At 44.5% G+C, this 27,250-nt stretch overlaps 1 protein-coding gene across 2 annotated transcripts in view; it reads right to left on the bottom strand.

Annotated features, from left to right (window-relative positions):
- Positions 1–26,356, bottom strand: part of PAK2 (p21 (RAC1) activated kinase 2) — a 41,917-nt gene extending 15,561 nt beyond the window's left edge. The window contains exons 1-3 of one of the 2 annotated variants that reach the window (XM_064435669.1): positions 26,203–26,356; positions 5,584–5,791; positions 473–573 (exon numbers count right to left, since the gene is read on the bottom strand). In XM_064435669.1, coding sequence (XP_064291739.1) covers positions 473–573; positions 5,584–5,767 — 285 coding nt within the window. In that variant the 5' untranslated portion in view covers positions 5,768–5,791; positions 26,203–26,356. Of the gene's footprint in view, positions 1–472; positions 574–5,583; positions 5,792–11,844; positions 11,970–26,202 lie in introns of those variants that run through there. The other variant, XM_064435670.1, reaches the window with a different exon arrangement.
- Positions 26,357–27,250: the final 894 nt, after the last annotated feature.

Here is a 27,250-nt window from a genome sequence, read left to right on the forward strand (position 1 = left end):
AAAACAGGGGGTTTAAAGCATCCTTTTTGTATTTTAAAAGTTTTTTGAAAGCAAAACAAAATTCTTCCCTCTATTAAAGCACAACTTGCACAGCCTTAAGCACATGAGCGAGTAGGATGGGGAGCCAAAGGTGGAAACACAGATCACAGGATACAACTCCACCAGGTATGCTGGGCCAGATGTGAAGAGTGGGAACACAAAAACACTCAAAAGATCCAGTGTTATCCACTAAAGAAGGCAAACTGAAGAGGGTTTGTCAGGGAGGGTTTCCCAGGTGGCACAAAGCATCAGATGTGACACCGGCATTGCAGACGCACTCACAGGTCACAGTGTGCTGTACAAGCACAAAGGAAAAGAGGCTCCTTGGTAGAAACAAAGACTAAATTGCACTTTTTTCTAAAGCTCTGCCTTGGCTTCACTGCAGCACTGACCCATGGTGTTCCCTGAGCTGCTCCAAGGCAGGAATACTCACAGTGAACTCTCCAGTAACAGCATCGAAGCCAACATGGATGGTATGTTCAAAATCTGACGGAGGGGAGATCTCTGGCCTTTCCTTTTCCTTCTTCTTGCTTCCTGAAAAAGACATTCAAAGATCTCAATGTCAGAAAGAAATTCTTCTCTGTGAGGGTGCTGAGGCCCTGGCACAGGGTGCCCAGAGCAGCTGTGGCTGCCCCTGGATCCCTGGAAGTGTCCAAGGCCAGGTTGGACAGGCTTGGAGCAATCTGGGATAGTGGAAGGTGTCCCTGCCCATGGCAGGGGTGGCACTCGATGGGCTTTAAGGTCCCTTCCAACCCAAGCTGTGCTGGGATTCTGTGATTCCTTGTTCCAATTCAAATGATTTATACTCTGGCAGCAAGAAAATAAGAGATTAAGAACACCAGAGTGCTCTGTTGAGCACACGAAATCCAAACATATTAAATGTTTACAATGCAAAAAAGGACATTTTAATATAGATTAAGAACAGCAGAAAAGACAACTTCAGTTCAACCTCAAGTTCACCCTAAAGACACTTAAAACTCAGTTGCCTCACTGCTTCAATTCAAGGTAATTAATGCAAACTAGGACTTCCTGTGATGAAGATAAGAGTTTATAGCCTCAGAGCAATTACCTAATTTAAATTAAAGGTGGGGGGAAGCATAATAACTACCAGAAGCAGGAACAACTAATTAGAAGGACCATGCGCACAATCCAACCTAGACTCAATTGAATTTATAAGATATTTTCTAACACCTCGGGCTTTGGATTTTTGTTTGTTTGTTTTGGGAGTTTTCAGGGCGTGGCTCGGGGGTGGGGGGGGGGTTTATTTTAATTTCATTTTTCTGCTTTGTTTCTAAATTCATCTTAAAAGTCCTGTTGTTTGAGTACAGAAAAGGCAGGTAAAGCAGCACTCTCCTGGTTACTACACAGCAAAGATGGGGCTGCTCAGAGCCAGGAATCCATGTGAAATCCCCTCCTGCTGGGAAGGGAAGCACGGGGAGCGAGGACAATACTCCCGAACGAAAAGCCATGTGGGCTGCCTCCAGCTGAACAATGCCGTGGAAAGACACGGCTGTTATAAACAGGATATCTTTAATATGGCTGCACAGGGCAGAGCCAAAAAGCAAACAGGCTGTCAGATGTTTCATTAACAGCGCAGGAGAAACTAGAACCAAGGGAAGCACCATTTCTGATCTATTTCTTGTAGTTTTTTATGTGGAAGTAAGGGACAACATTATATATATATAAATATATATATAAAGTTGTATTTCTCAGGAAGGCTCCTGTTTGGGAGCACTTGACATGCAGTGAACAGGAGCTGGTGCTCAAGCCCTTCAGCACGTGCTGGCTAAACAAACCCACTCCTTCCAAAAACACACAGATCCCATGAGCAGGCAAGGCAAGGAGACTAAACCCCACTGCTCTGCCCACAGGAACAGCAGAGCAGCACTTCACACAAACAGCCCCAGCCAGAGGCAAGCCCGGTGAGTCACTGCTGGCAGGACATCCTCAGCTCCCAGAACAAGGCCACGGCGAGGCCACGCTGCCCCTGCCCGGGACTGCAACGGGAATCCCTCACTGCAGGGCAATGCTCCTTCCCAACTGCACATGGGGGAGCCCCAAAGAGCAAAGTCTGCGAGGAGAACAGGAGAAGGTACCACAGGTTGGTGGCTGCACCCCAAGAGAGCCCAGCCCACTGAGGGTCTGGCTGCTGTCAGCTCGGTGTAGTGCTCTGTCTGGAGGAAGTTCTGCCTCAGCCCTTCAGTCCTGCAGAAATGGGTGTTTGAGCATTTTGTTGTTGGTCATGAGACACAGAATTTGGCCCTGCAGACACACAGGTCCTTTGGAAGGATTTGGTGAGCTGGAGAAAGGCTCTGATTAAGAAGGTGCCTCAAATACAAGCGGAGTGTTCCCCAGGTGAAGCCACAGGCACTCAGCAAGGTGTCAGCCCCGGTGCTTCCCAGGGCAAAGCACCTCAGGCTGCCCTTGCTTCCCACCAACCAAATTCCACACACAAGGCAAGAAACACAGCTGTTTCCCAACAGCTGGAGGCAGCAGGCAGCTGACTCCAGATGTGCACCTGGAGCTGCTGAGTTCCAGCTAAAACCACACTGAAATGTGCCCACAAACATGTGATATGCAGGATCTGGGTGATGCCCTCAGCACTTCCTTCAATACTTTCTGCTCAAAGAGAAACATTTCTGGTTTTAGGGGACTATTTTAAAGCTTTCCAAAACCACACAGAGGTTGCTTTCACTTCAGAAGTCAGGCCAAGAAAATTCATGGCAATAAAGCACTCTAAAAGAAGATGACTATCACTTCATTTATCCTAAACAATGGAACCAGGGGGGGAAATCTTCCATGACTGGTGATTAAATAATCCCTTCAAACCCTTAGGATTATTTCAGCACAGAACTAGCTCAGACTTGGGACAGAAACTGTGTAATTGCTAAACCTCTTCATCTGCAAGTCCCCCAAAGCACAAGAACCTCCCAAGAGAGGATCCAGGAGCAGATGAGGCTGGCCAGGAGGGACCTTGCAAAATCCTATGGACAGAGATGTGCAGACAAAGCCAAACAACATTCCTGGATAATGGCAAGGATTTTTTTAATTTTCTGAAAAGGAAAACTGAACATTTCTGAACTGATTTGTTAAACTTACGCACTGCCTGGAGACATTTTTCCCAGGACAAAATATCTACCCCAGGTTGACAGATTATTTTGCATCCAGTCCCAATGTATTTTTTTAAATCTCAGCATGAAGTTAATATTTCTGTAAAGCTTCCCAGCAGCTGAATTTAAAGAAAAGAAGGATTTAAATGGGCATTTCTGCGGAGGGTGCGTCCCAGCCATGCTAATGAACAAAACAACTAACATCTGACTATTGTGTGAGTGCCAGAAGGACACTGTGCCCACTTCTGCTTACACTCAACAGCCAGTTTTGCAGACTTGAGGGCCAAAATCCTTTCTTTGAATATTTATATTAGCCTTGCTGCAGATCATGCAATGGACAAGTTTCTTCCAAATTAAAAAGACACAACTTCCAGATAGTTTCTCTAATTTGGGTAATTCAATTTCCATTTTTCCTAATACCTTGCCATGCAGGAAAGCCTGCTTTTCTTTCAGGAGGACATTACTTGAATTACTTTTTAATATCTAGAAAACACAAACTGACACTCATTTCCTCTAAAATGTAGTTTTCTCAGTAGAAATCTTTTCTCATACTTTCAGTTCACAATACAAATTATCAATAGGTAGATGTTAAATAAATATGCAGATTAATTTGTCTAAATTTGGTGCTTGTCAATATCTAGAGTAGTCTAAATAATCGTCAAAGGACTCCAAAGTAACTTGAGATAAGCCAATACAGCTTTAGGTAATTCTTCAATCACCCCCCCATTCCAGCAATGAACAAACCCACCATCAAAATGAAAAGAGAAAATGTCCAGAGATGAGAAAAATGGAGAGCAAAGGTGTCATGGAATGTCACAAAGCTCTCACTTGCATTCATAATTCGTTTGTTACTAATTCAGAGAAAGGAAAACCTTCCTTAAGGTGGGATTTATGTTCTACTTCATCCCTGTCTGTAAAAGGGCTCAAATGCTCTGATGAGCCACCAATGCAACAACATAAAGACAAGTGCCATCCCAGCTCCTAAACTCTTCTCCTTGCCTGAAGATGGACAGATTTGGTCTTTCCATGAGATCTCCTTGCAGAACTCACCATGACAAATTCTGGGTATTTTCTTGTGGGACCAACAAGAACATGGTCAAACACCCATTTCTGCAGGATTGAAAGGCTAAGGCAGAACCTGCTCCAGACACAGAGCACTACACTGACCTGACAGCACCCAGAACTGCCACCTTCAGCACCCAAATTCAGCATCCCAAGGGCTGGAGTCTCTCTTGGGGTGCAGCCACCAACCTGTGGTAGCTTCTCATGCTCTCCTTACAGACTTTGTTCTTTGGTGCTCACCCATGTCAGTAGAAAGACCTCCACTGCTACTGCTGTAGCCCTGCCACAGACAGGCTATTTCACAATTAATGACCTTGTGAAATAACTATTCTGCCTCCAGAACCTACACTGGCCAAATCCTTCCATCCTCCAAAAAAGGAAACACACCTTCTACTGTTGAGAGCAGAAAGCCAGATCTTGGGAACAGAGGGAAACCTGTCTCTCTGGGTTTGATCTCCAGGGAGAGGCAGGCTGCAGAGCTGCTCACACAGCTGAGACAGAGTGAAAACCAGCCCTGGGGAAAACACTGAGCCAAGAGAATAATCAACCAGAAGAGCAGAATCTCTTCAAACAGCCAAACCTGTGTCAGCATGACTGAACCAGTCCTGCCCAGCACACCAGCAGCGAGGCACGGGGAGCCAAGAGCACAGAAGGCATCAAGAGCAGTAGGGTCCTCTCCAAGGTGCATATTAAAAGTCATGTTAACCAGCAGATTAATAAAATGCTCAGCAGATTCAGGTCAGGCTTAAGTCCCTGAGCAGTTTTACATCTCAGATGTTGGGAGGTATTTCTATCTATGCCTGTTTTGTGCTACATGGACACATGTTCTGAGAGCCAGGAAAAAGAGCTCCACTGCTGTACATGCACTCCCCATACAGAAAAGAGCACAAACAACACACAAATACAGTCTAGTATTCATTACAGCATTTTTTTCCTCAGAAATAATATTTTTTACAGCAACCCAGGTTTATCTCCACTAGAAATCAGTCCTAACAGTGCAGTTCCACAGACAAAAATATGTAATTTCTCTGAGTTTTCTTTCATGCAACTGCACCTTCACCATTACTTCTTTACCAACTTTTTTTTTCTCCTCAAGGTGCCACATAAATGACCACCAACATGAAGTAACTTCCAAACCAGCTGGGTGCTCAGTTTGAACCAGAAATCTGCATCTAAGTAACACGATCCCCAGGAATGCCAAACATTGATTAGGATTGTTTGGAAATGCATTGCTTCAAGCTGGGCAGCAAACAGGGACTGGTTTTCCAAACCCCTACACTTGGACAGGCTGGACTCCGACATCTAAAGCACCGCCAAAACTTACAAGGAGAATAAAGGATACAAGTAGCAGTGGAAAAAAGAGGTATCTTACCTTTTTCGTTATAGAATATGGAGATGATTTTATGCCTGGGTTTCCTCTCTTCTGGGACAGAGGGCAGGGGTTTAAAGCTGTTGTTGGTCGGCAACTGGTCTTTGCCCCCTGCACTGAAGATAGCGCTGCTCATCCGGACAGGAGGGGCAGGGGGCTTGTCTTCCAGTTCTCCGTTGTCAGACATGGTTCTCAATAGCTAGGGGAAGCCCTGGAAGAGGAAAAAAATGTGTTTTGAACACAGGAAAAGAGCATGGAGTACATGAATGTACCATTCCTTCTGCTGGCAGAGGGGAAGGAGGCGTGAATTCAACTCTGAGGAACGCAGACACTGCCGCCTCCACCAAAGGAAGCAAATCCCTTCCTCATTCCCACTTCTGGGCCACCCATTCATTTGTGCCAGCAGCAGCGTTTGTGGGATGGAGCCACAAACATTTCCAGTGATAAAAGCAATCCAGACCAAATTAACAATTCCCAGATCTGTTCACACAAAGGGCCTAAGTACAACATCCTTAGGGGGTAGCTCTAGTACAAAAAGCTTCATGCTCTAGTACCAAACAGCTTTAAAAGCCTTAGATGCTTTCCTTCTTGTCATTTATCAGACAAGACCTTGGGGACAAAGGAACAGCTTATGTTTGTAAGCCATAATTCAGCACACTATCTACATTAAGTGACACTCAAAACATTTCTACCCAAATCACACAGCCTGCATTTAAACCCTGAGATCCACAGGATCCACTTCTGAATGAGGCTTGCGTTGCTTCCCCACTTGGTGCCAAACTTTCTCCACTTGCAGAAAATAACACATAGTATCACCACAATCCTCTGAATCCTCAACAAAAACATGAGTGAAAACACGGACAAACAGCTGCTAGAGCTGCAACCACAGCACAATAAAACATCTACGTGACACATTCCCCATTCAAAAAGATCTCTGCTAGCATTTCCTCCCTCCTTGTAGTATTTCAAGGATTCCTTTCTGATCACCAGGAAACAGGCAGCCCCTCTGCTACAGAGTAAAGAGCACAAAGAAAGATGTAGGGAAAATACTTCTCAATGACAGGTAAGAAACAGTAACAAATGTACCCTCAATTCCTCTGTTCACTCAAATGACAAGCTACCTCTTTGGGACAGGAGCCAACACAGCTTTGTGTTGACTTCCTTCTCCTCTCACAGCAGCTGGAGAGGGAAATGGGAATTTCACTGGGAAATGAATGGCCTCCTGGTGCCCACCAGCTTCCCATCACATCTCAAGGCATGACTCACATGCTCAGTGCCATTCACAAGAGCCACGACAAGGCAGTGCCATCCTCTCCCAATTGCTGTGCTCCAAACAGCACAACACCTGCATCCTGCCCAGCAGCACAACTAAAACAACGTGGGCTGTCATTCCCTGGCATTTCATAACAGAGAGACACAGGGCAGGCCAGCAGCCTGGACTGGAGCAGCACTCTGGTTTATGTTGTGAAGCTCAAGGAGATTAGCATTAATTATCCCCATAAACGACCATGAAAGAATGTAATTTCTGTAATATATCATTAGAGGCACAAGCAGCACAATGTTCTGGCAGAGCAGCAGAAACTGGACATGTGCTGGTTGCTGTTTTTCCAGGAGGAAGAGCACTCCAAGCTGTGCAGCACCCACCTACACAGCCCTGCCCTGGAGCCCTTCTCTGCTGATGGAATTATAAACAGCCCTGCCACCTGAACGTGGCTGCAGGGGTGCAGCTGTGAGTCAGGCACTGATTCCCAACACTCCTCCAAATCCACTTACTGATTGCTCTTTCAGGTATGGCAAGTTATCTGCAAGATTGTCTTTTTTCCACCATAATATAGCGTACAAAAATTAAGTATCCTGCAGGCCTGAGCAGCCAGGGATTTTAATTCCAAATGTTTCCCTTACAAGACAGTGCAGCAAGGACATGCCATCCACTTGAGATATATAAATCATATAAATCATATTTGCTCTATTAACATACAACAGATCCACCAAATCAAACTGATATATTCATATATATGTATATATTCCTATACATATCTATTTATATATACAGATATATATTGAAGTCAAGTTTGGAGTGATGGTAATACAGGGAATCATAACCTATGTCCCTTCTGTTAATCAAACCTCAGAAAAGAGGTGGATATAGGGTCATTAGGTATCCAAATGGGGACAGGTAAAACAAAAAATGTCTTCTTTGCAACAAATGCAATTAGACAGCCAAAGAAACCATAGCAGGTAAATAAGTGCATCACATAACTTGAATTCCAAAACGGTACACTGGGCAAAGAAAACAACATCGTGAGCGGCCTTTTGTATTTTTGTAAAGCAAACCCTATTACTTCCTCCATCTGTGCAGGTTTTCTGAGCTGTCTGATAAGAGCAAGAGCAGGATGTAAGGATAAACAACTTACCTGCATCTGAAACTGAACAAGAACAGACTTGGGACTCCAAACCCACAGCAATTCCCCACACACTCCCTTAGAGAGGCCAGTTACTAAATTAACAGTACAGTCATATGGTATTCAGGCTAGAATTTTTTTTTAAACCAAAAAAACCAACCAACTGCACTTCTGCTGATCTACTTTTTAAATAAAATTCTCACTCTAGTAAAACTCCTTCGTTTTCAGTGACAAGCATCTTATCACATGTTCAGTCTTGATCCAAAACAAATTATTCCTTAGTATCTTGCGTGCTTAAGAGAAAAGACTGTGAAACAACAAGCTGGAAGGAAGGATATGAAAATCTAAATTATTTCAGGAGAAAATCAGCGCTCCAAGCAACTGGTGTAGAGCATCTGGCAGAACCCTGAGAGCTGCAGCTCTGATCAGCTGCTGACTGCTCCAAATGCTCAGAGATCCTTGACCTTGCTCAAAGTACAGCCCAGGAGCTCCACAGCAGGAAAACAACCTGTGGGGCTGGTGGAGCAAACTGGAGAGACACAAAGAGCTCAGGCATCAGCTTCCCACCTCGAGGACTGGGTCCAGCACCAAATCCCTTCCAGCTCACTAAATCTGTGGTCTAGGAAAACCTCAGCTTCAAGGAACAATTTAAACTGTGATTTATTTAACAAGACATGGTAGAATTTCTGAGTGGCTGTTTCAAAGATCATTAATAAAATAAAGTGCTGAATTCAAACCTAGTTTGCACAAAGGCCCATTTCAAAGCTTTCAATTCATCATTTAAATAAATGACAACAGATCCACTCAGGCCAAGCACATCATGAAGCACAGCTCTGATTCTTCAGTCATCACGGGAAGTGAAAAATCAATCATTTTGTCTAGGTTCAAATCCAAATAGCCCTCTTTCTTCTGCACTCAGCTGAAGAAGGGAGCAGTTCCCCTCTGCTTTATCCTTATCCTGCCTTCATCACGCAAGGGAAGTTTCCACGGTGTCAGGAAGTTTTTGCAAATGGTTACAGAGGTTTGGCATTATGGGCAATGACTGGAGGAGGGATTAAAAAAGGGAAAAAAATTAAAATAAGAGTGCAAATACCCCCCAAAGCTCTGTTTCTGCTCTCTCAGCTCCAAAGAGAAGGAGCAGCCAGACGGAATCACTCCTGCACCATCACCCACTGCCTGCCCTGCTGATTTGCAGGGAATTGCAAAGACATGGGGAATTTTTTTCCAGTGGCTGCCAGGAATCTGTAATCCAGCAAAGTGGTGTCAGGCTCGTATTTCTCTGACACAATCAGACAACACAAGTAATGGTGGGTTTTTTAGCTTGGCTGAAAGATGTTTACTAAAATAGTTAACCTGAGTTTGAGCAGCCTCACAAAAGTATGATAAAGGTAATACATGGAAGAGGGATTCACTTTCATCTTTGCCAGTGAAGGAAATAGCAGTAATAAAAATGTATTCAAGCACATCAGCAGCTCCCCCACAATCACTACTCACACTACATTTAGTACAAGAACTAGAAAGCAATGGATTGAACCACAGACACAAGCTGAGAAGCTGCAAATAACACTTAACTACAGACTTCAGACAGGTTCAGTCCCACCACAGGACACAACTGCAGCCCAAAAAGTCAGACAAAAAAAGCTAAAAGCTTTTCTCCCCACAGTCCTGCAGCTTAACCCACAAAACACAGTTGTAGGTGCCAGTGCTGGTGACCACAGGGCTCTGATTCTCAGTCCTCATCCCCAGTACACAACACTCCTCCCTCCTTTGGACAAAGGTATTCCCTGCACTGTGGCAGTGAAAATTAAGTGATCTCTTCCTCCTACACAGCCAAAGAACAAATGTGCTCTTCTGCAGAGGTAGCAGCGAGCAACCAGCAGGGTTTGGAGACCACCAATGCCTGGAGACCTGGAACCAGGTTCCTCACAACTGCAACTCCTCTCTGCCATCAAGCTTGGAAATGATCTATCAGGTCATTGAGTCCAACAGTTAACTCAGCACCAGCAACCTTTCCACCTTTGCCCAGGGAGGCTGAGGCAGGACATGCACAGGGAGCTCCTTGTGTGGTTTAACCACCTCTGGTCCCTCCCAGCCCTGGAGGGACCTGCCCACGGCGTTCACATGCGCTGAGTTTCATTTTTACAATCTACATCCTGCTGCTCGCTGTCTTTCCTCTTTTGGGGATGGAAAGGGCCCCAAAACCCACGGTCATGGGCAGGTCACAGGAGAGAGACAGCCATTCCTGCCCCTGGTGGGAAATTCCTGCCAGTGAGTAAAGGCTGAAGCGAGGCTTGGGCAGTGCTTTCACAAAGCTGACAAACACACGCTGCTGCAGCACATCAGTCTGAATGCTTTGGCTTTGACTTGCCCTTTTTTGTTGTTTGTCCCCCCCAGTTCCCCTTGTGTGAGCATAAAGCTGGGCTGCTTCCTGAAGGACTTCCTAAGCACAGCCCTTGTGCCAGCCCGGCTCCCTCGTGACAGGGATGGAGCCTGACACGCACTCCCATCCCAGCTGAAGCTCTGTGCTGCTCTTCAGCCCCCCTGACTCTGGAAAAGGACAAACATTTTCCTTCTCCAACTTGCTTGCAGACAAAGAAAGGAAATAAAAGGAAAACTGAATAAAAATATGAAAGGAAATAGAATAGAAGTCAATCATTCTGCTATCTGCTATAGTGCACACTCACGTTTTCCCTGGAGCATTTGTATTTGAGCAGATTCAGTTTTAAATCTGGATTACAGTGCACACACATGAGCCTTACAAAGCCCTGAGCAGGGGCAGGAAGATGGCACCGTGTGCCAAACCAAACAGCTGGTGTAGAAAGTTCTCACATCACAATGACCTGAATTTGTCTTCTTAAGATGTTCAAAGTAATGCATTTGAGCACTCTAGGCTGCACCTGTATTTCGCTGCCTGGGATGCAACACAAAACTGTATCAGGCTACTGTTTGGAAAAAGAAACCAAAACAAAACACATCCAGATTAGAGCTGCTTGATAACATGTCCCTAAATTCCTGCTCCTGGCACACAATACTGGCTTTACACTGATCTCTGAGGAGCCGGAGCTGAATCAGTGAAATACATCAAATAAATCTGTCACAGGAGCCTCAGAGAGCTGCAAACTGAGCTCAGCTCTTCGCTGCAGGTAAATATTACTCAGCTCATTTACAATCAGCAGCACAACACAGAAGGAGCAGCACAACCACCACATTTAAGTCCATTTGGCAGGGCTGACCAGAAAGGAGGAGTAACAAATCTGAGGCTAGTAAGGCATTAAGAAACAACTCTTTGCTTTTAGATACTTTTGGGACAACACCTGAAACACCTGGGCCATGCACACAGCTTGAAGGCAACACAGCAAAACTGCCTGTGGCCTGACAGAAGGAACTGAAGAAAAGAGAACAGGCCAAAAATGAAGGAAGGGCTGCTGCTGGGTGCAGTCCCTGCAGAGGACATTAGGGTTCTACCGCAGATCTCCAGGCAGAGGCTTCACCACTTCCCCAGGGGCCTCTGGGGCCACTGGCAATACTAGTCACTGCATCGAGACAGCCACAACCAGAGCAGAGGAAAAGAGCAAAGGAGATGTCCGGGAAACTGATCTCCAAGGCAGAAAGAAGGTGTCACGTGAGAAGGGCACAGAGCCAGCAAGAACAATACAAGAGCTAGTGTGTGATGCTCCAAGGAAAGACTGGCGTGACAAGGCAGATTTAAGGTAGCCATGTCTCACTCTTGCTTTATGTTATAAAAATCCTTGCTGAAAATGCCTAGAGACTCATTCCCACCCCCACTCCCCCCACCCCAGGCCTCCAGTGGTTTTGGTAGTTTGCTCAAACACAGCATCCCCACACCACCACCTCCTAGTACCTGAAAATCACCACACTGGAAGACAGGAGACTTGATGCTTCATTATTCTGGAAAAGAGGTGCAGATTAAAGTGGAGATTAGAGGGCTGCTTACTTCATCAGATATTCGATTTTCTTAAACAGATTTTGTAGTCCAAGAACAGAATGAAAAGTCTCCATGGGTATTCTTCTTTTCTCCCTGCCCCCCTCCTTTTTTTTCAAAGGCTCCTGTTGAGCAATAGATTTCCTGTGATTAGCTCACTTAGTGCTGATTATAGCTCACTTCCTCCCAGGGATTAGCAGAAAGCAGCTTTCTGACAAGTTTTTATTCAGATGGTGCTACCTAGCCACAGCTTCCTGCCCCATCACGAACAGCCTCTTAGTTCAGCAGCTCGAAATTATTTCACTGCTGCAGAAAAATGCACAAAACCAGCACATCTCAGACTGTCTTCTCCATGAAAAACAAAACAAGTCTTTTGGGATGTCTAGCTTTCCAACTTGAAGCATTTGGATCCACGAGATTTATTTAATCAGATCCAAAAAGGAGTTTTTTGGAACAGAATGAGACTACCTTCAGAGACTGAAAATACTTATCTCATCATTTCAACTGAGAAAACCGTGCAAAAAAAAAAAAAACCCAGCAGAGGCAGACAAAGAATTGCTTTCTTGCAGACTTGGCAAACATAGCCCTAGATCTTCTGCCTGCCAAGAGAGGACTCGTGCAAAAGCACGGACAAGAGTAACTGTGATAGTGGCCAGGAAGAGCCAGCGGGATAATCTGTTCCACCTATGGTTTTTGGAAACACCGCGGATGCTCCAACCTCTGGAAAAGCAGGTACCAACTGCCATGGCATGTGCTGGAACCTCTCCTTCCAGCTTTAGGGGGTCTCAGAAAAGAGGATTTGGTCAATGCCAAACCACACAGCCGTGAAAATCAAGTTATTTTTATTTAGCTTTTCTTTATAGGGAGCACAAAGGAACCTACACTAAACTAAAATACTCTGACCAAGCTCACATTTACAACCACAAACAGGCAAGACACTCGCCCTTACAAATGATGCAGTTAAGAGAACAGCTGAAAAAAACCCAGAAATAAAAAAATATCTGAGTCAAACCAATCTGTCATTAAGATTTACAAAGGGACACAGTAACCAAACCAACAACCATGAAGTGTATAAACAGGTCAGGTCCCTCCTTGCCTCCTCCCTTTACTGCTACAGGTGGCAGAGGAAACACATAATATTCCCACTCTTAATGAGGTTGTAGGAGAACCTCAGATTGATTTGGCAAAATCTGACTGGATGGCACACAGAATATACCCAGCTAAATTCTTTCCAGTTTGTCTTTTCCCAACCCATTAATTTCCTTAGGATTTTTGCTGAGTCACACAAACAGAAGGAAAACATAGCACAAACAACTGTTAATTGCCAAATGATAAAGAGATTTAGGGGAAAAAAAGAAGATAAAAATCAGTTGAGTGGAAGGAATAAAAAAAAGCAGAGAGGAAATTATCTTTAGCACAGAAGAAGGAATAGCCAAAACTGTAATAAATGTGTATAACATGAACTGAGTTACACAAGACAAATGTGTATTGAGGGGTATTTGAAAGGATTCCTAAGGTTTCCTAAAGGAAAATATTCTTCAAACCCATTGCCAAAGTCCATTACAACCTGAAGCAATTATTGACTCCATAAGGCACTGAGCAGATGTGCAAAGTCTTGCACCAAAAATGAGCGACCGGGCTGCAAAGATGTCACTTTTGAAATCAAAAAGGGATCTCAGTCTTTTGAGGAGGATCATGACTAAAAAAAATAAACAGGGAAAATCTGAGTTGGCCCAGATGTGCAGGAGTCCTGGTAAAAACCAGTAAGTTATTAGCTATTAGTAATAGCAAATTTAAGCAAATTTGGCTCACTGAATACTGGGGCCACCTGTAAGTGATTCATCTTCACTTTGTCCCTTTAACCCTGCAGAGCACTCAACGCCCACCCGAGTCATCACTTCTGCTTCATGAAATAAACTCTTCTGCTTCATGAAATAAATGTGGCTCCACTGAACTGTGGTGGCATTTCACCACCAGCAAAGCAGGAACCTCTTCTCTGCTTTATTGCCTCTGAAAGACCTCAAACACCACAGGTGACAGCACCAGATGCGCCTCAGAAGTGACTTCCCGACTGCCCTCATTTCCCATTTCCCCTAAATTTTGGCAGGAAAACTCAGCTTTGGAAGGGAGCAGCACAGAGAAACAAGCCAGAGGGATGTGCTGATGGACACAAACTCCCATTGCCACCTTTGAGGCAGCCCTTGCAGGAACCCAGAGGTCTAGGGAGCGTGGTGGAGGAGGGATGAAATGAGGAGGGATCCAAGGGCTCATTCCCAGCCTGTGCCGCAGGGCTGGGGAGTTGCCGCCTACCCACCAAATTCAGGCCACGCTGCTTTTATCCAGCCCGCAGCCAGAGTTTTCCTTCAAGGAACCGTTGTGCAAAGATGCATAATGATAACACGTGCTCCGAGGTGTTTGAACCAGCCTGTTCGGCAATGAACAAGGAAATTATCCTTCTTCTGCCTGCTGAAAATCCTGAGTCAACCAAAGGCAGACAAGGCAGCCGGCGGCGGGCACAGCACATGCAAATCCGGCAGTCGGGCTGTTTGTGCTTACTCATATTTCACCACCTAGCAGACACTTTTCAGCCTTTATATTTTTATAGCTGAGGTTTTCTAAAGATCAAAGGAGAATAGGGAAAAGGGCAAGTACGGAAAGTTTACAAGAAAATTAAAAAAAAAAAAAAAAAAGGTTTGCATCTCATTGTTGAGATTCTCTCTTAATTAAAGCTGACATTTACAGGCAGGGAGGGATCACACATTCCAGAGCAAAAGTTATTTGACTAAAGGCTGCCCTGCATGAGGCACCTGTACAGCTTGGTGCATTTCTGTGTTAATAAGAGCATTCCCAGCTCTTTAACCTGAAGATTCACCATACAACAGAGCTCTAAAAACCTCAGGCTGCTGGCAAAGTGCAGAAGGGTCACCAGTAACGCCAACTCAGAATGAAAGTGCTTTTTTAAGCTTTTCTTTTAACCTCCAGAAATATTATTGGGCAATGGTAAGACAAGGGCATGGCTTCCCCATCCAGATTAGAGGAAAAAGAAGAGATAACATGAAGTGTTTATGAGGGTGGCAAAACCAGAAAGAATCCAAGGTTAAGAGATCTGGCACTCCCCCATCACACTGGTAGAGCTGTCAAGTGTCAGCTAAGGCAAAAAGGAATAACAAGGAAGAACACAAAGGGGAAAGATGAAACATGTCCCCCCAGAAGAGCTCTCTTTTTCACAGGCACACAGAATAGAGCTCTTTGTTTCTCTCTAGTGGCTGCCCAAGGCCTGCTCCAACCACAGCAACCAGTGGAGAGTGGGAACTTCAGCTGGGCAGAGCAGTCCTGGGGCCAAACCTTGATTCTTCTTACAGGAGTGCCAACCTGCCACAAAATGGCATAGGGGGAAATCCCAAGGGACACCAGTACAGCTGCTGACCACACAGCCACAGCCCCTGGGACAGGTTCACCATTTTGCTGAAACCCCTGCACAACACAAGTTCAAGAGGTTGCCTTTCTCATACCCACACTGGACACAAATCCAACAGAGAGAGAGCAAACAAATCAAATGCAGGAGCTGGAAATACCAAAAGCACTTGAGCATGGCAAAAACAAACCCACTCCAGAGATGGCTCTGGTGGACACAGCTCATTTCCCAAATGTATTCCAGCAGCACCACACAGAAACTAGAGACCAATTCTCCTGGGAGAGATTTATTCCATTTTTGTCACAACAGACTACACGGGCTTCTTCACACATGGAAACTTCCACAGGACTTGGGTTCCCTGCAGCATCCCACTTCTGCACCAGGAGGTTCACTGCTGATAGCTGGGACAGCTGTTTGTGGAAGGGACCAGAAAGCTGAGCTCATTCCATCCCCAGAATGGGCAGGGACACCTCCCACTGTCCCAGGTTGCTCCAAGCCCCATCCAGCCTGGCCTTGGACACTTCCAGGGATCCAGGGGCAGCCACAGCTTCTCTGGGCACCCTGTGCCAGGGCCTCAGCACCCTCACAGGGAAGTACTTCTTCCCAATATCCCATCTAAATCTCTCCTCTTTCATTCTAAAACCATTCCCCGCTGTACTGTGTAAAACGTCTCTCCCTCCTTTTTGTAACCCCCCCTTTAAACACCAGAAGGTCTTCCCTGGAGCCTTCTCCTCTCCAGGCTGGAGATCCCCAGCTCTCCCATCCTCTGTCCAGAGCAGAGAAGCTCCAGGCCTTGGAGCATCTCCGCAGTCTCCTCTGGACTTACTTTAACAGGTCCACGTTTATTCTGCTGAGGACTCTGGAGCTGGATGCAATATTCCCAGTGGGATCTTTTCATTACATGAGAATGCAATACACTCAGGAAGGATCACCCCAATATTTCCCTGCCAACAGCAGCTCAGGATGAAATCAGATTTTAGTAAAATACTCTCAGAGCTTGGTGGTGAAACCTCGCTCACACTTCTGCCACAGCGTTTGCATGAGTGTTTCAGGACTGCCACATCTCCCTCACACTGGTGAGGTTTGAAGTTTTACAGATTTTATACAAGGACACAACCTCTCATTTTGTTTTTTCCTGGCATATTTAGGTCTATTAGGAGAGGTGAATTACCTATGAGTTATACAACCAACTCTGCAGCCAGTGCAGAGCACCCCAGGCAACCCCTTCCCCATTATTTCAAGACAAAATAAACAGCAAAAAAGTACAAAGCACAGCTGCCACAAATTCAAATTATCCTGAATACTCAGATGCAAATCTGAACATTAGACCTGGATTCCTCAACAGAAAAACTAAATACTGCAATGATGTTTTCCTTAAAAAAGGGGGAAAATGAGCAAGGCAGAGGTGTTCTGGAAATCACTCGCTGCAGTTCACACCCAGTACTCCTGTTGTGACACTGCCAGAGTTTTCCTTGTGTGCTCTTACAGATTTTCTACTTTAAAATTACTTGCACACATACAAGCAACACATTCACTACAGCTTACAGCTCTAACTGTACTTACTTAGAGCTTAATGCAGCAAATTCCCTGAAATTTGGGGTAATGTCCTTGTATGCCTTTCAGGGAGCCAGAGCACTCATTTGGACACTGGAAATAACCATGTCCACTTAAAATGCTGGCTGCCAGAACGAGTTTTTAAACTAACTTTCTGATTTTTCTTTTTTAAGTCATTCCTTGTAAAACTACCTCATCACTCTTCTTGCCCATGAACAGGTTTTTATCTAAGTGCCAAAGAAAACAAATTCAAACCAACTAGAACTGGTACACAGGCTACACATCAAAATATATTAAACAGCCAGAAAAAGCCTGAAACTATATCATAATTCAAAATATAGAAATAATTCTTATGCTTATGTGGAAATTGATTTTTGCCAAGCCTACAGGACAAGTAGAGGAGCCAGTAGTTAAGGGAAAATATGAAAAGCCCCAACATTTGTGTTAATATGACTACCCCATACACTACTTACAATCTGCAAATCAAATGTATGATAAAAATGCCCTAAACACAGATATTTAAATAAATGTACAATGCTCCAAACACCAGTTGTGAGTGGTTAAATGAATTAAATATCCAAAGTGATTTAATACATCCCACCAATATTAGTACACTTTGAGGGAGTTACTATCCATGGCTGTTTATATAGGATACAGTAGCACCACAGCCATAAAAATTGATTTTACAGCTCAAGAAGGAAATACTTTTTAAAAAATAAAAATACAAAATGAAAAACACAGTTATCAACTGAATAGACAGAAGGCCTGTGAAAACTACAACCAGGCAGCATAACCAGCACCCTGGGAATCTGAAGAGCTTCCAAAGGAAGCTGTCAAGCTAAAATAATATTGAAACAGTTGACAAAACATAATATTGCACTTAGCAAGCTGCAAAAGACCGACTTATATTGTTGTACAAATTCTGAGTTTAACACATAAGCACAGGTAACCGTGCCTGTTCATTAAACAATTAATGGCATTCCATAGGCAGAATTAGAAGATTCAGTGAAATATGACAGAGCAGGAGTAAAGCTCCAGAAAATGCATTTTCATGAGGCTCAGGCATTTACACACCAAAAGAATGCAGCTCTCACACCTTGCTCTACCTTGTTATCTTGCCCCAATAACAAGATTCTAAAGCAGATGAAGATGTTTGTGAGACTGAATTCATACAAAATAAACCTCCAAGAGCAAGGTCTGACAGGCACAGAACACAAACTCAGTGAGGTGACAACACGGAGGTGTCTGTTCGTGATGTCCTCACACACAGACACCACTCCAATTCCAAATTCCAGCTATTTATTTTAATAGAAATAAGAGAGCAGTTATGTCAAGGGTCTAATTCCACTGCAAGGGATGCATGATGATAATTATGGAAAACCATCAGACATCAGAGCACTGCCTTCACCTCCAGCCTCCCTGAGCCCTCATCACAGGGCTTAATAATCCATTCCTTCAGCCAGAAGAACACAAACAGCAGCCCAAGCAAATCCTGGGCCACATCCCAGCTCCAAAACCCATTTAGCAGAGTCCTCCCACTAAGCTGGTACCCACCACAATGACACTGCAGTCACCACATGGGACAACTCACATCACCCAGCACAACAATGTGATGCCTTCCAAATCTTCCTCTTTTTAATTCACAATACCAGTAGCTGCTACCAGCAAGGGTGAACATAGAAACAAGGGCATAAAACATTTTTGCTGGAACAAATGAGCATGGCAGGCTTACACTTTCTGTGTTTATGAAAATACAAATGCATATATTTTTTAATTTTAAAAATTTATTCTCTTCATAAATTTTATTCAACTAGGGAAGAAGGCCATACCTAGAGGTGGTCAGCTTTCCAAGAGTTTGTCATCTAAAGGAAAATTTTCTCAGGTCCTTTCAATTGTTAAGAAAACAGGAAGCAAATTTCAGTGAGCCATTTCAATAGAGTAAAACAAGAGCTCAAGATCTCTATTAAACTTGGCAGCAAAGACAGAGCCCACAGAGCATCAGTCTGGCAGCCCCTTGCCACCAGCCTGTCCCACTCTGCTCACTGGGGAATGGCCCATCACCCACTGTCACCCAGCTGTGGCTGCCCCATCCCTGGAAGTGTCCAGGGCCAGGCTGGACGGGGCTGGGAGCAGCCTGGGACAGTGGGAGGTGTCCCTGCACCTGGCAGGGGTGGGACTGGATGGGCTTTAAGGTCCCTCCCAACCCAAACCATCCTGGGATTCTACAGCCAGGAATGTGTGAGAGCAGAGGCAGCGAGTGAGAAACCAAAAGAAAGCACTGATGGCATCCTCATCTCATTTTGGAAATTAAAAACATGACCAAGAGAAAGGGGCAATAAAGACCCCAAGTGCTGAGGATGATTGACAAGTTATTTGACAAAACCCTTCAGGGCTGGGCAGCAAAAGCTCCTTCAGTATTCCAGGATCCATGGTCACTCTTGTTAAACAGAGCAGCAAGGAATGAAAGTCACAACTACTTCAAATCTTGACCAAGATCCTCGAAACAAAGATTTCTCCAGTTCAGCTGTGTTTATATTTAGAAAGCTGCATCTCACTCTGGTCCATGGGTCCAGGAAGTGCTGAGGAAGTAAAGTGCATCCACCAGTTTCTCAGCCAAGCAAGAGCAGGCACAAAGGGGCTGCCAAAGACTTACAGCCAAAGATCTTCGATCCCAGAGCAAGAAATATCTCTGAGGAGCCCAGCCCGAAGTGTTACAAGATAAAGCTCAGTGCCAACCATGTGTCTGACAAGTATCTCCTAGCAGCAACAAGGGAATGAAAAAAAAAAGTCATTTAAATCCTGATGGCGTTTGTAAAAATTTTCTTTTGCAGGAGTAACAGTCATCACCACCACAAATTAAACCGAATTAAAAATCATTTCATCTCAGTATTTTCACTTATCCTTCATTCTTTCAGTTTATTCCCTAACCTTTCATTCTAATTCTTTTAAGACACTAAAACTTTATTATATGAGATGTTCCAAGTTGCAGACAGATTGATGTGGATGTATAGGTTGACCAGAAGCCTTAACTTCTTCCACAGCAAAACTCCATCCAGGTTTACCAAGACTGAGTACATTTCCTTGTGCTGCAAAAAGACTTTCCAGCATGCACACAACAAGCCAAGGAGAATGAGAATTATGCCTCTCAGAAGTAAAATATTTTACAATGGAATAATTATTAATGAACAAGGAAATAAAAGATATCACAACCACACATTAAAACACACAGCCCTGCTTGCAAAGAAACCACCCAAACCACCTCTACTGAACTATCCTGAATTTTTATTTTTCATTTCCAGCAGCTACCTGGGAAAACAATCTACATCTAAAAATCTCAACATCAATTCCCTCTAAAAATATATACATAAAAATATAAAATCCCTGTAAATAGGCCCAAAGGGCTGGAGAGAAAAAGCAATGCTCACAAAAGCAACGAGTCCTCAGCCAACACATACTTTGGTTATGGCAAAACAGCCTCATCCCAAAAATCAGGAGGAGGTACTTGCCTGAACTTCCTGGCTGCAGCAATCAAGGCTCTCTTTACCACAAAGAATTACTTCCTAAGCTTGGGCACTGGTATCAAAGAGCCTTAGCACGTTGGCATCAGATTAAAATTAACTGTTCTTGCTGCTCAAGAGCTTTGAAAATCCCCGACTTCACTCTTCTCTTTGCTTTTTCCACTAAAGGGGTAGAAGCAGAAAATATTTCACACTTGGTGATAATGCCCCAGCTCTGACAAATCAAAGATTTCACATAATTTATTTTCATACCAGTGACAGCTAGCACTTCACACATGGAAAATAAAAGGCTGTTTCAAAGCCAGAAATCATTTAACAACATTAGGGACCTATTTGCTACGCCACAGAAAACGATGGTGGTATTTTGTGAGATCCTGTTCATTTTTGTGTGTTTGATCTGAAGCAGCATTCCCAAAAGCTCAGCAAACACGTGAAAAAGGCAGGGGCAGAAATCCAGACACTCCCAGGCTGTTACAGAGCATTAGTGTCAGGTCCCTCAGCACATTCCCAAGCCAAGTTTAACATCAGGGATTCCTTTTCCAGCAGTCAATTCCCTGCGTGGATCCCCACAGAGGGACTTTGGGATGACTGGAATAACTGGTTTGGGGCCAGGGGAGGGTAAAACCCAAACTGTGGCTGGTGCCACCTGCCCAGGTGGCCCCAAGGAACAAATTCATGGTCACGTATTTTTGTCTCCATTAATGCCAGCAGGTGGACTTAATGTCATGGTAAAATTTCAAGCACTCAGCTTAAATTAACACAAATATAAAATACCAAGCTTACCTTTTAAGTAATGGTTTTGAGTTTTAAATGTTGCTCACTTTCAAACATTAAGATATTTTTATTTTATTATTTTTGTTATTTTATTTGGTTTCATTTTATTATTTTGGTTATTTTTCATGGTGAAGCAGATAATTCACAAGCTGAAACCCCTGCCAATGATCTATTTCCACAAGAATCTGCCCAGCCAGGTCCTGCCTGGAGCCCAAATCCCCAGATCCCTTTAAACAGCCTTTTGCTGCAGACAGGCTTAGGGGAAAGATACTGTCATTCTTCCAGGTTCTCACTTTACTGGAGACCTTCTCAAAAGGAAATGGGTTAAATACTCAAAGGTGACTCTAAAAAGCATCTTCCAGAAGCAGTTTTTTCTTACTCTTGTCCAAGAGATACTTCTGCTAGCTAAAGCAGTTCTAAAATGACTGTAAATGAAAAGCTAATGCAACGTAGAGTAGAAAACATCCCATTTCTAAAATAAACCCCACACTAACTCTAATTTTACTCTTTAAAGAAGCTGTGGGAAAGCTGACATTGGGTACACACTGGGTCAAACATCCAGCACCTAAAACAGGAAGCAGAAAACTTCAGGGGAAAAAAAAAATTTAAAAAGTAGAAGTTGAACTGGAAAAACTTTTCAGTGTATTTCCATTCCTTACTACACCTGCCAGCTGCCCTCTCCGTGATTCACACGATGTTAAATCCCTCTCTTAACACTGAGCACCACCTAAATCACACTCACCACTGCCCAGGTATGTTGGCTCCTTCCACAGCTGCTCCTGGGTTAAATCAAACTACAGAATTAAAATTAATGAAATTAATCTTATCAAAATAACTCTTTTCAAGATGTAAAACAACTTTTGCTAAAGCTGACAGAACTAAAGCTTAGTTATCAGCTTTAGCTGATAGAACTAAGATGCAAATATCACTCAGCTTTGGGCTACACCAACACCAGTGCAGGGCTCAGATCTTTTGGGAAACAATGATCTATCAAATATACAAAGCCCCCAGTATTTCCATGAGTATTAAAAATACCATATGTCCCTAGTAAAATGTATTCATTCAAATAATTTTAAGCACCAATACATCGTTAGAGACTGAAGATTTTTTTAAAGCATTTTCAAATTCACAAATACAAATTAAGATATATCCATCTGAGAACTTCAAAATCCACTTGTTTTGCCCCAAGGAAAGAGCTGTCTCACAATTTTTGGAGCATTTCCATGTACTGTAACTTCTAGAGAGCACAAGGAATTCCTACCATGAATTCACAGTGTATCTAATCAAAATTTATCTCAAGAAAAAAACTGAAACTCAGTTTTAAATCATCTTCTTAACACTTACATCCCTGCCTGCCAGGTGAGATATTTTCAGAGCCTGGTTAATCCCCATTTCCAACTGAGAAAACAGAAAGAAGCTGAGAAAACATCAAGAATGATTCACTTAAAAAACCGGCAAGTCAGATAGAGAACTAGGACCAAAACCCTCATTTCCAGCTCTCAGTGGCAGACACTGCCCACTACATCAGTTCAAACACAAACACTCAAGTGTGTATTTTCCCTTTCAAGGAAACAACTTTAACAGCTTTAGGTAAAATTACGCTCTGAGTTCTCACAAACCCTGAATAGTGAAATAAGGCTTGAACTAAGCTCCATTTGCACTTCACACCTAGTGGGTCACTAGGAGCTTTCTTCTCACCTCAAAGCTTCTACCACCTCTTACCACCTGCATTTAAATGCAAATAAGAGCTTTCAAAAGTCTTATCAAGCTCCAGACACAGAAAAGCAGAGCCCGATAAGAATCCCGAGGCCTCCAGGGAACAGTGCAGAGTTTCCTTGCTAAAATGAACCAGTGCCCTGCCCAAGGGCTCCTTGTCCTTTGCCCCCAGGTGAGTACTCTGGACTCCTCTTCCCCACTGCCTCCTCCATGGTGCCTTCCTGGTCAAACTGCCCTTGCCAAGAGGCAGAACCAACCCAGCTCGGCATTAATTGGACTGTTATCTCTCCTTGGAGCCAGCCTGGCACCCGGCTGAATGGTTATCCCTGGCAGGGCAAGTGGCAACCAGGATCAAGGCACCTGCAGAGGTTCAGTCCCTGGCACTGCCAGGGCTGGCACAAAAACCTCTCTGAGAGGACACCGTGCCCTCCAAGCCCAGGGCCAGACAGTCACCTTTTGTTCAGAGAAAAGCAGACTCAGAGGTGACCTTATCACTCTCTACAACTCCCAGAAAGGTGGCTGTGCTCAGCTGGGGCTGGGCTCTTTCTCCAGGCAGCACTGACAGAACCAGAGGACACAGCCTCAAGTTGTGCCAAGGGAAATTTAGGTTGGATATTAGGAAAGAATTTTTTTACAGAAAGGGTGATAAAATTCTGGAATGGCTGCCCAGGGAGGTGGTGGAATCACCATCCCTGGGTGTGTTTAAAAAAGCCTGGATGTGGCACTGGGTGCCAGGGTTTAGCTGAGTTGTTGGGGCTGGGCTGGACTCGATGATCTTTAAGGTCTCTTCCAACCTGGTGATTCTGTGAATTCAGATTTACGAGGGAGGTGCCTGCATGGAAACTGAAAACAGACCATGGCACAGCCTTGCTGAATCAATCCCAGCCCCGAGGAGTGCCTTTGCTTTGATCATGCTTCCAGGAAAAGAAGGGAAAGCTCCACGAGCACCTCACTCCTGCCTCTTCCCAGCTGCCAGGATGAATGTACCCCCCAGCAGGTGCCTGGCTGCTCCCATCCCTCCTGCCCCTGGCTCTGTTCACCTCCCCAGGGATGCCAGGGACACTCAGCTCCCTCCCAAGCTGTGCTGGTGTGGGAGGCAGGACTGGGAGCTCTGCTGGTCTGTCCCTGGGCCGGGCCATCCCGAGCAGCCTGTGTGACTCTGGGCTTGTTTGCAGAACAAAGAGCTGCTTCACTCAGGAGCTGTGTGTGTTGTGAGCAACGAGGGAACACTGGCACAAACCTCCGAGCACAGAAACCTCCTCGTGCACAAAACAGATAAAAGGAGGGAAAACCCAAACAAAACCAACCCGAGACAGATGTGAGGGCTCTGAAGCAGAAGAATCTCACTAATAACACACAGACCTACACAGCTTTTCTTGTCACAAGAACAAAACCTGCAGCATCCACCAATACCCTTAATTATAAAGTTATTTTGAAACCAAAGGTGCTTGAATAATATCCCCCTTTAAACACAACCAAAATGTTGACCAAACCAACCCAAGCACCCCTGGGATTTTAAAAGGGTATTAATTTAAAATGTGCCCAAGATTGGAGCTGCCTTAGCTCCCAGCCCAGCATCCAGCCCAGGGAGGGAGCACGAGCAGGTGCCTGCAGGAATAAACTCACACTGCTGGTCAAAGGTTCAAGCTATATCCCAGCACAAATTTCATCCCAGTAAGTCTGCCTCTGACAAGAAGCTGCCCAGCAGAGCACAAGCCTCAGATGCACTGAAAAAGCTGTGTGTGATAAAAAGTGCAAGATATACAGACAGAGCCAATATTCCACAGTTAACAGCCTGGTATTTTTGTTTTAACAACCACCTCTGTACAAAGAGCAGCCAAATTCCATATGCAACCTAGCACAGAAAATCCAAGTTACTCTCTCTCTAGCATTTCTGTTCTGCCCTCCAGAACTGCAGTATCCAACCACTGAAATTTAGAGTGAGGTTTTTCCTGCCTCTAAAATACATTACCCAGAGCATTTTGTTTAAAGTGCTTTACTATCTCAAAGATTCTACTCAAAAGCTCGTAAAACAACAACTTTGCATTTCTGTATTTCTACTTTCCTTCTATTTTGTTTCATTCTGTAATGACCAATCAGTTCCCTGGTAAAATATGCTTTAATCAGCCTCCACAATATCCCTGTAGATTTCATTACTATTGTCTCTAAAATGAACAAACTGAAGCACAAAGTAGCTAATCCCTGTTTTTTTAAGGAGAAACCACCCCAGGATTCACATTATGAGGACACTCCAACTGCAAAGCAAATCCCAGACTCTCTAGAGCGGGTATTGCATTTTGAAGTATAAAAAAAAAAAAAAAAAAGACGAACCTGAGAAAGACAGAAGCAATAAAAACTTCACAATACACCGTGTCTGAATTGCACCTAGCACTGCTATTACTGCAGGACCTCTAGAGCAGTGTTTATATTGCATACCCAGACAGCGCTGGCCGTAGGGCAGCTCGTGAACCGGTTTATTTTGGCTACAGCAAAGCTCAGCCTCGCTCCTCGAAAGCAGCTGATGAACTCTCTGCTCCCAAAGCAGCCTCTGGGCACCTGCCACACGGACCAGGCTACACCTAGCTCCACTCCCCTTGCTCCCCGCTGCTGTTAACCGACCAAAAGTACATTTAGAACAGATATTAGCAAGAAATTGTTCTCTGTGAGGGCGCTGGCACAGCTGCCCAGAGCAGCTGTGGCTGCCCCATCCCTGGAAGTGCCCAAGGCCAGGCTGGATGGGGCTTGGAGCACCGGGACAGTGGAAGGTGTCCCTGCCATGGCAGGGGTGGCCCTGGATGGGCTGTAAGGTCCTTTCCAACACCAACCATGTTGCATTTCTGTGATTCCAAACCACCCTGCCTGGTTTCACGGGCTGAACACAGAAAGCAGCCAGGGGCACCAGGCAGGGAGCGGCGGGCGCGGAGCCCGGCAGCAGCAGCGGCAGCACTTTCCGCAGGACGGACGGACGGACGGAGGCGGGCCCGCCGAGCCCCGGGGCGGCGGGCTGTGACAGCGGGGCCCGAGCGCGGCCGTCCCGCAGCAGCTCCCGCCTCAGCCGCGCTGCCCGCCGCTCCCGGGGGCGGGGGCCGAGGCGGGGCCGGCGGGGCCCGCAGGAAGCGGGGCCGAGCGGCGGGGCCGCGGCCGGGGCGGGCGGGGCGGCGGGCGCGGGCCGGAGCGGGCGGGGCACGGCGAGCGGAGCAGCGAGCGGCGGTCACGGCCCGGCGCGCCCGCCGCAGGCCCGGCCCGGCCGCGGCCGCACAAAGCGCGGGGGGCGCGGCCGGCAGGTGTGAGCGGACTCACCGGGTGGGGCGGCGCCGCCGCCTCGGCGGGCGCACGGACGGAGGGGCGGGCGGAGCGGGGCTGAGCGGGGCGGCGGCGGGACCGGGAGCCGGCGGGGCGGCGGCGGCGGGGCCGGAGGGGAAGCGGAACCGCCGCGCGTGGCCACAGCCCGCGGGGGCGGGGGCGGGCGGAGCATTGCCGCGGGGGCACCGCCCGCCGCGCACCGGAAGCTGTGGCACTGCGGGGCATGACGGGAGTTGTAGTCCGCTCCTGGCTGGTGGGGAATGCCTTTCGTACCTATCAACTATATCTAGCATTAATTTCTTTATAAATAAATATAAATAAATATAAATATAAATATAAATATAAATATAAATATAAATATAAATATAAATATAAATATAAATTAATACATTTATAAAATTAATTTTATGTAAATCTGTATTTATAAATATATATATTGGTTCTTTATATATATATTTTTTTAATACATATAAAAAATTTATTTCTCTAGAACAGGGTCAGAGAAAAATAATCCTGACAGCATTTAAAAGTTAATTTTTAAATATATATATAATACATCAATAATATTTATATTCATTATGTGTACTATATATAATTGTTTTATATATATAATATTTGTATATATAAAAATAATATTTATATTCATTATGTATACTATATATAATTGTTTTATATATATATTTGTATATATATAAATAATATTTATATTCATTATGTATACTATATGTAATTGTTTTATATATATTTGTAAATATATAAATAATATTTATATTCATTATGTATACTATATATAATTGTTCTATATATTTATATTTATATTTATATAATTGTTTTATATATAGATGTTTTATAATAAATGTTATATACATCATTTTTATCATGTGTGGTATAGTAATTTATATTGTAGCTATAAAATACATATATTTAATGTATATATGTTATATAATATATATACTCTATATAATAATGTTATTAATAATATATGTGTATGATATCTATATTATATACATATATATACATATATATGTTTATAATATATAAAAAA

Source organism: Passer domesticus, chromosome 11, assembly GCF_036417665.1.
Source record: "Passer domesticus isolate bPasDom1 chromosome 11, bPasDom1.hap1, whole genome shotgun sequence".
Lineage (NCBI taxonomy): Eukaryota > Metazoa > Chordata > Aves > Passeriformes > Passeridae > Passer > Passer domesticus.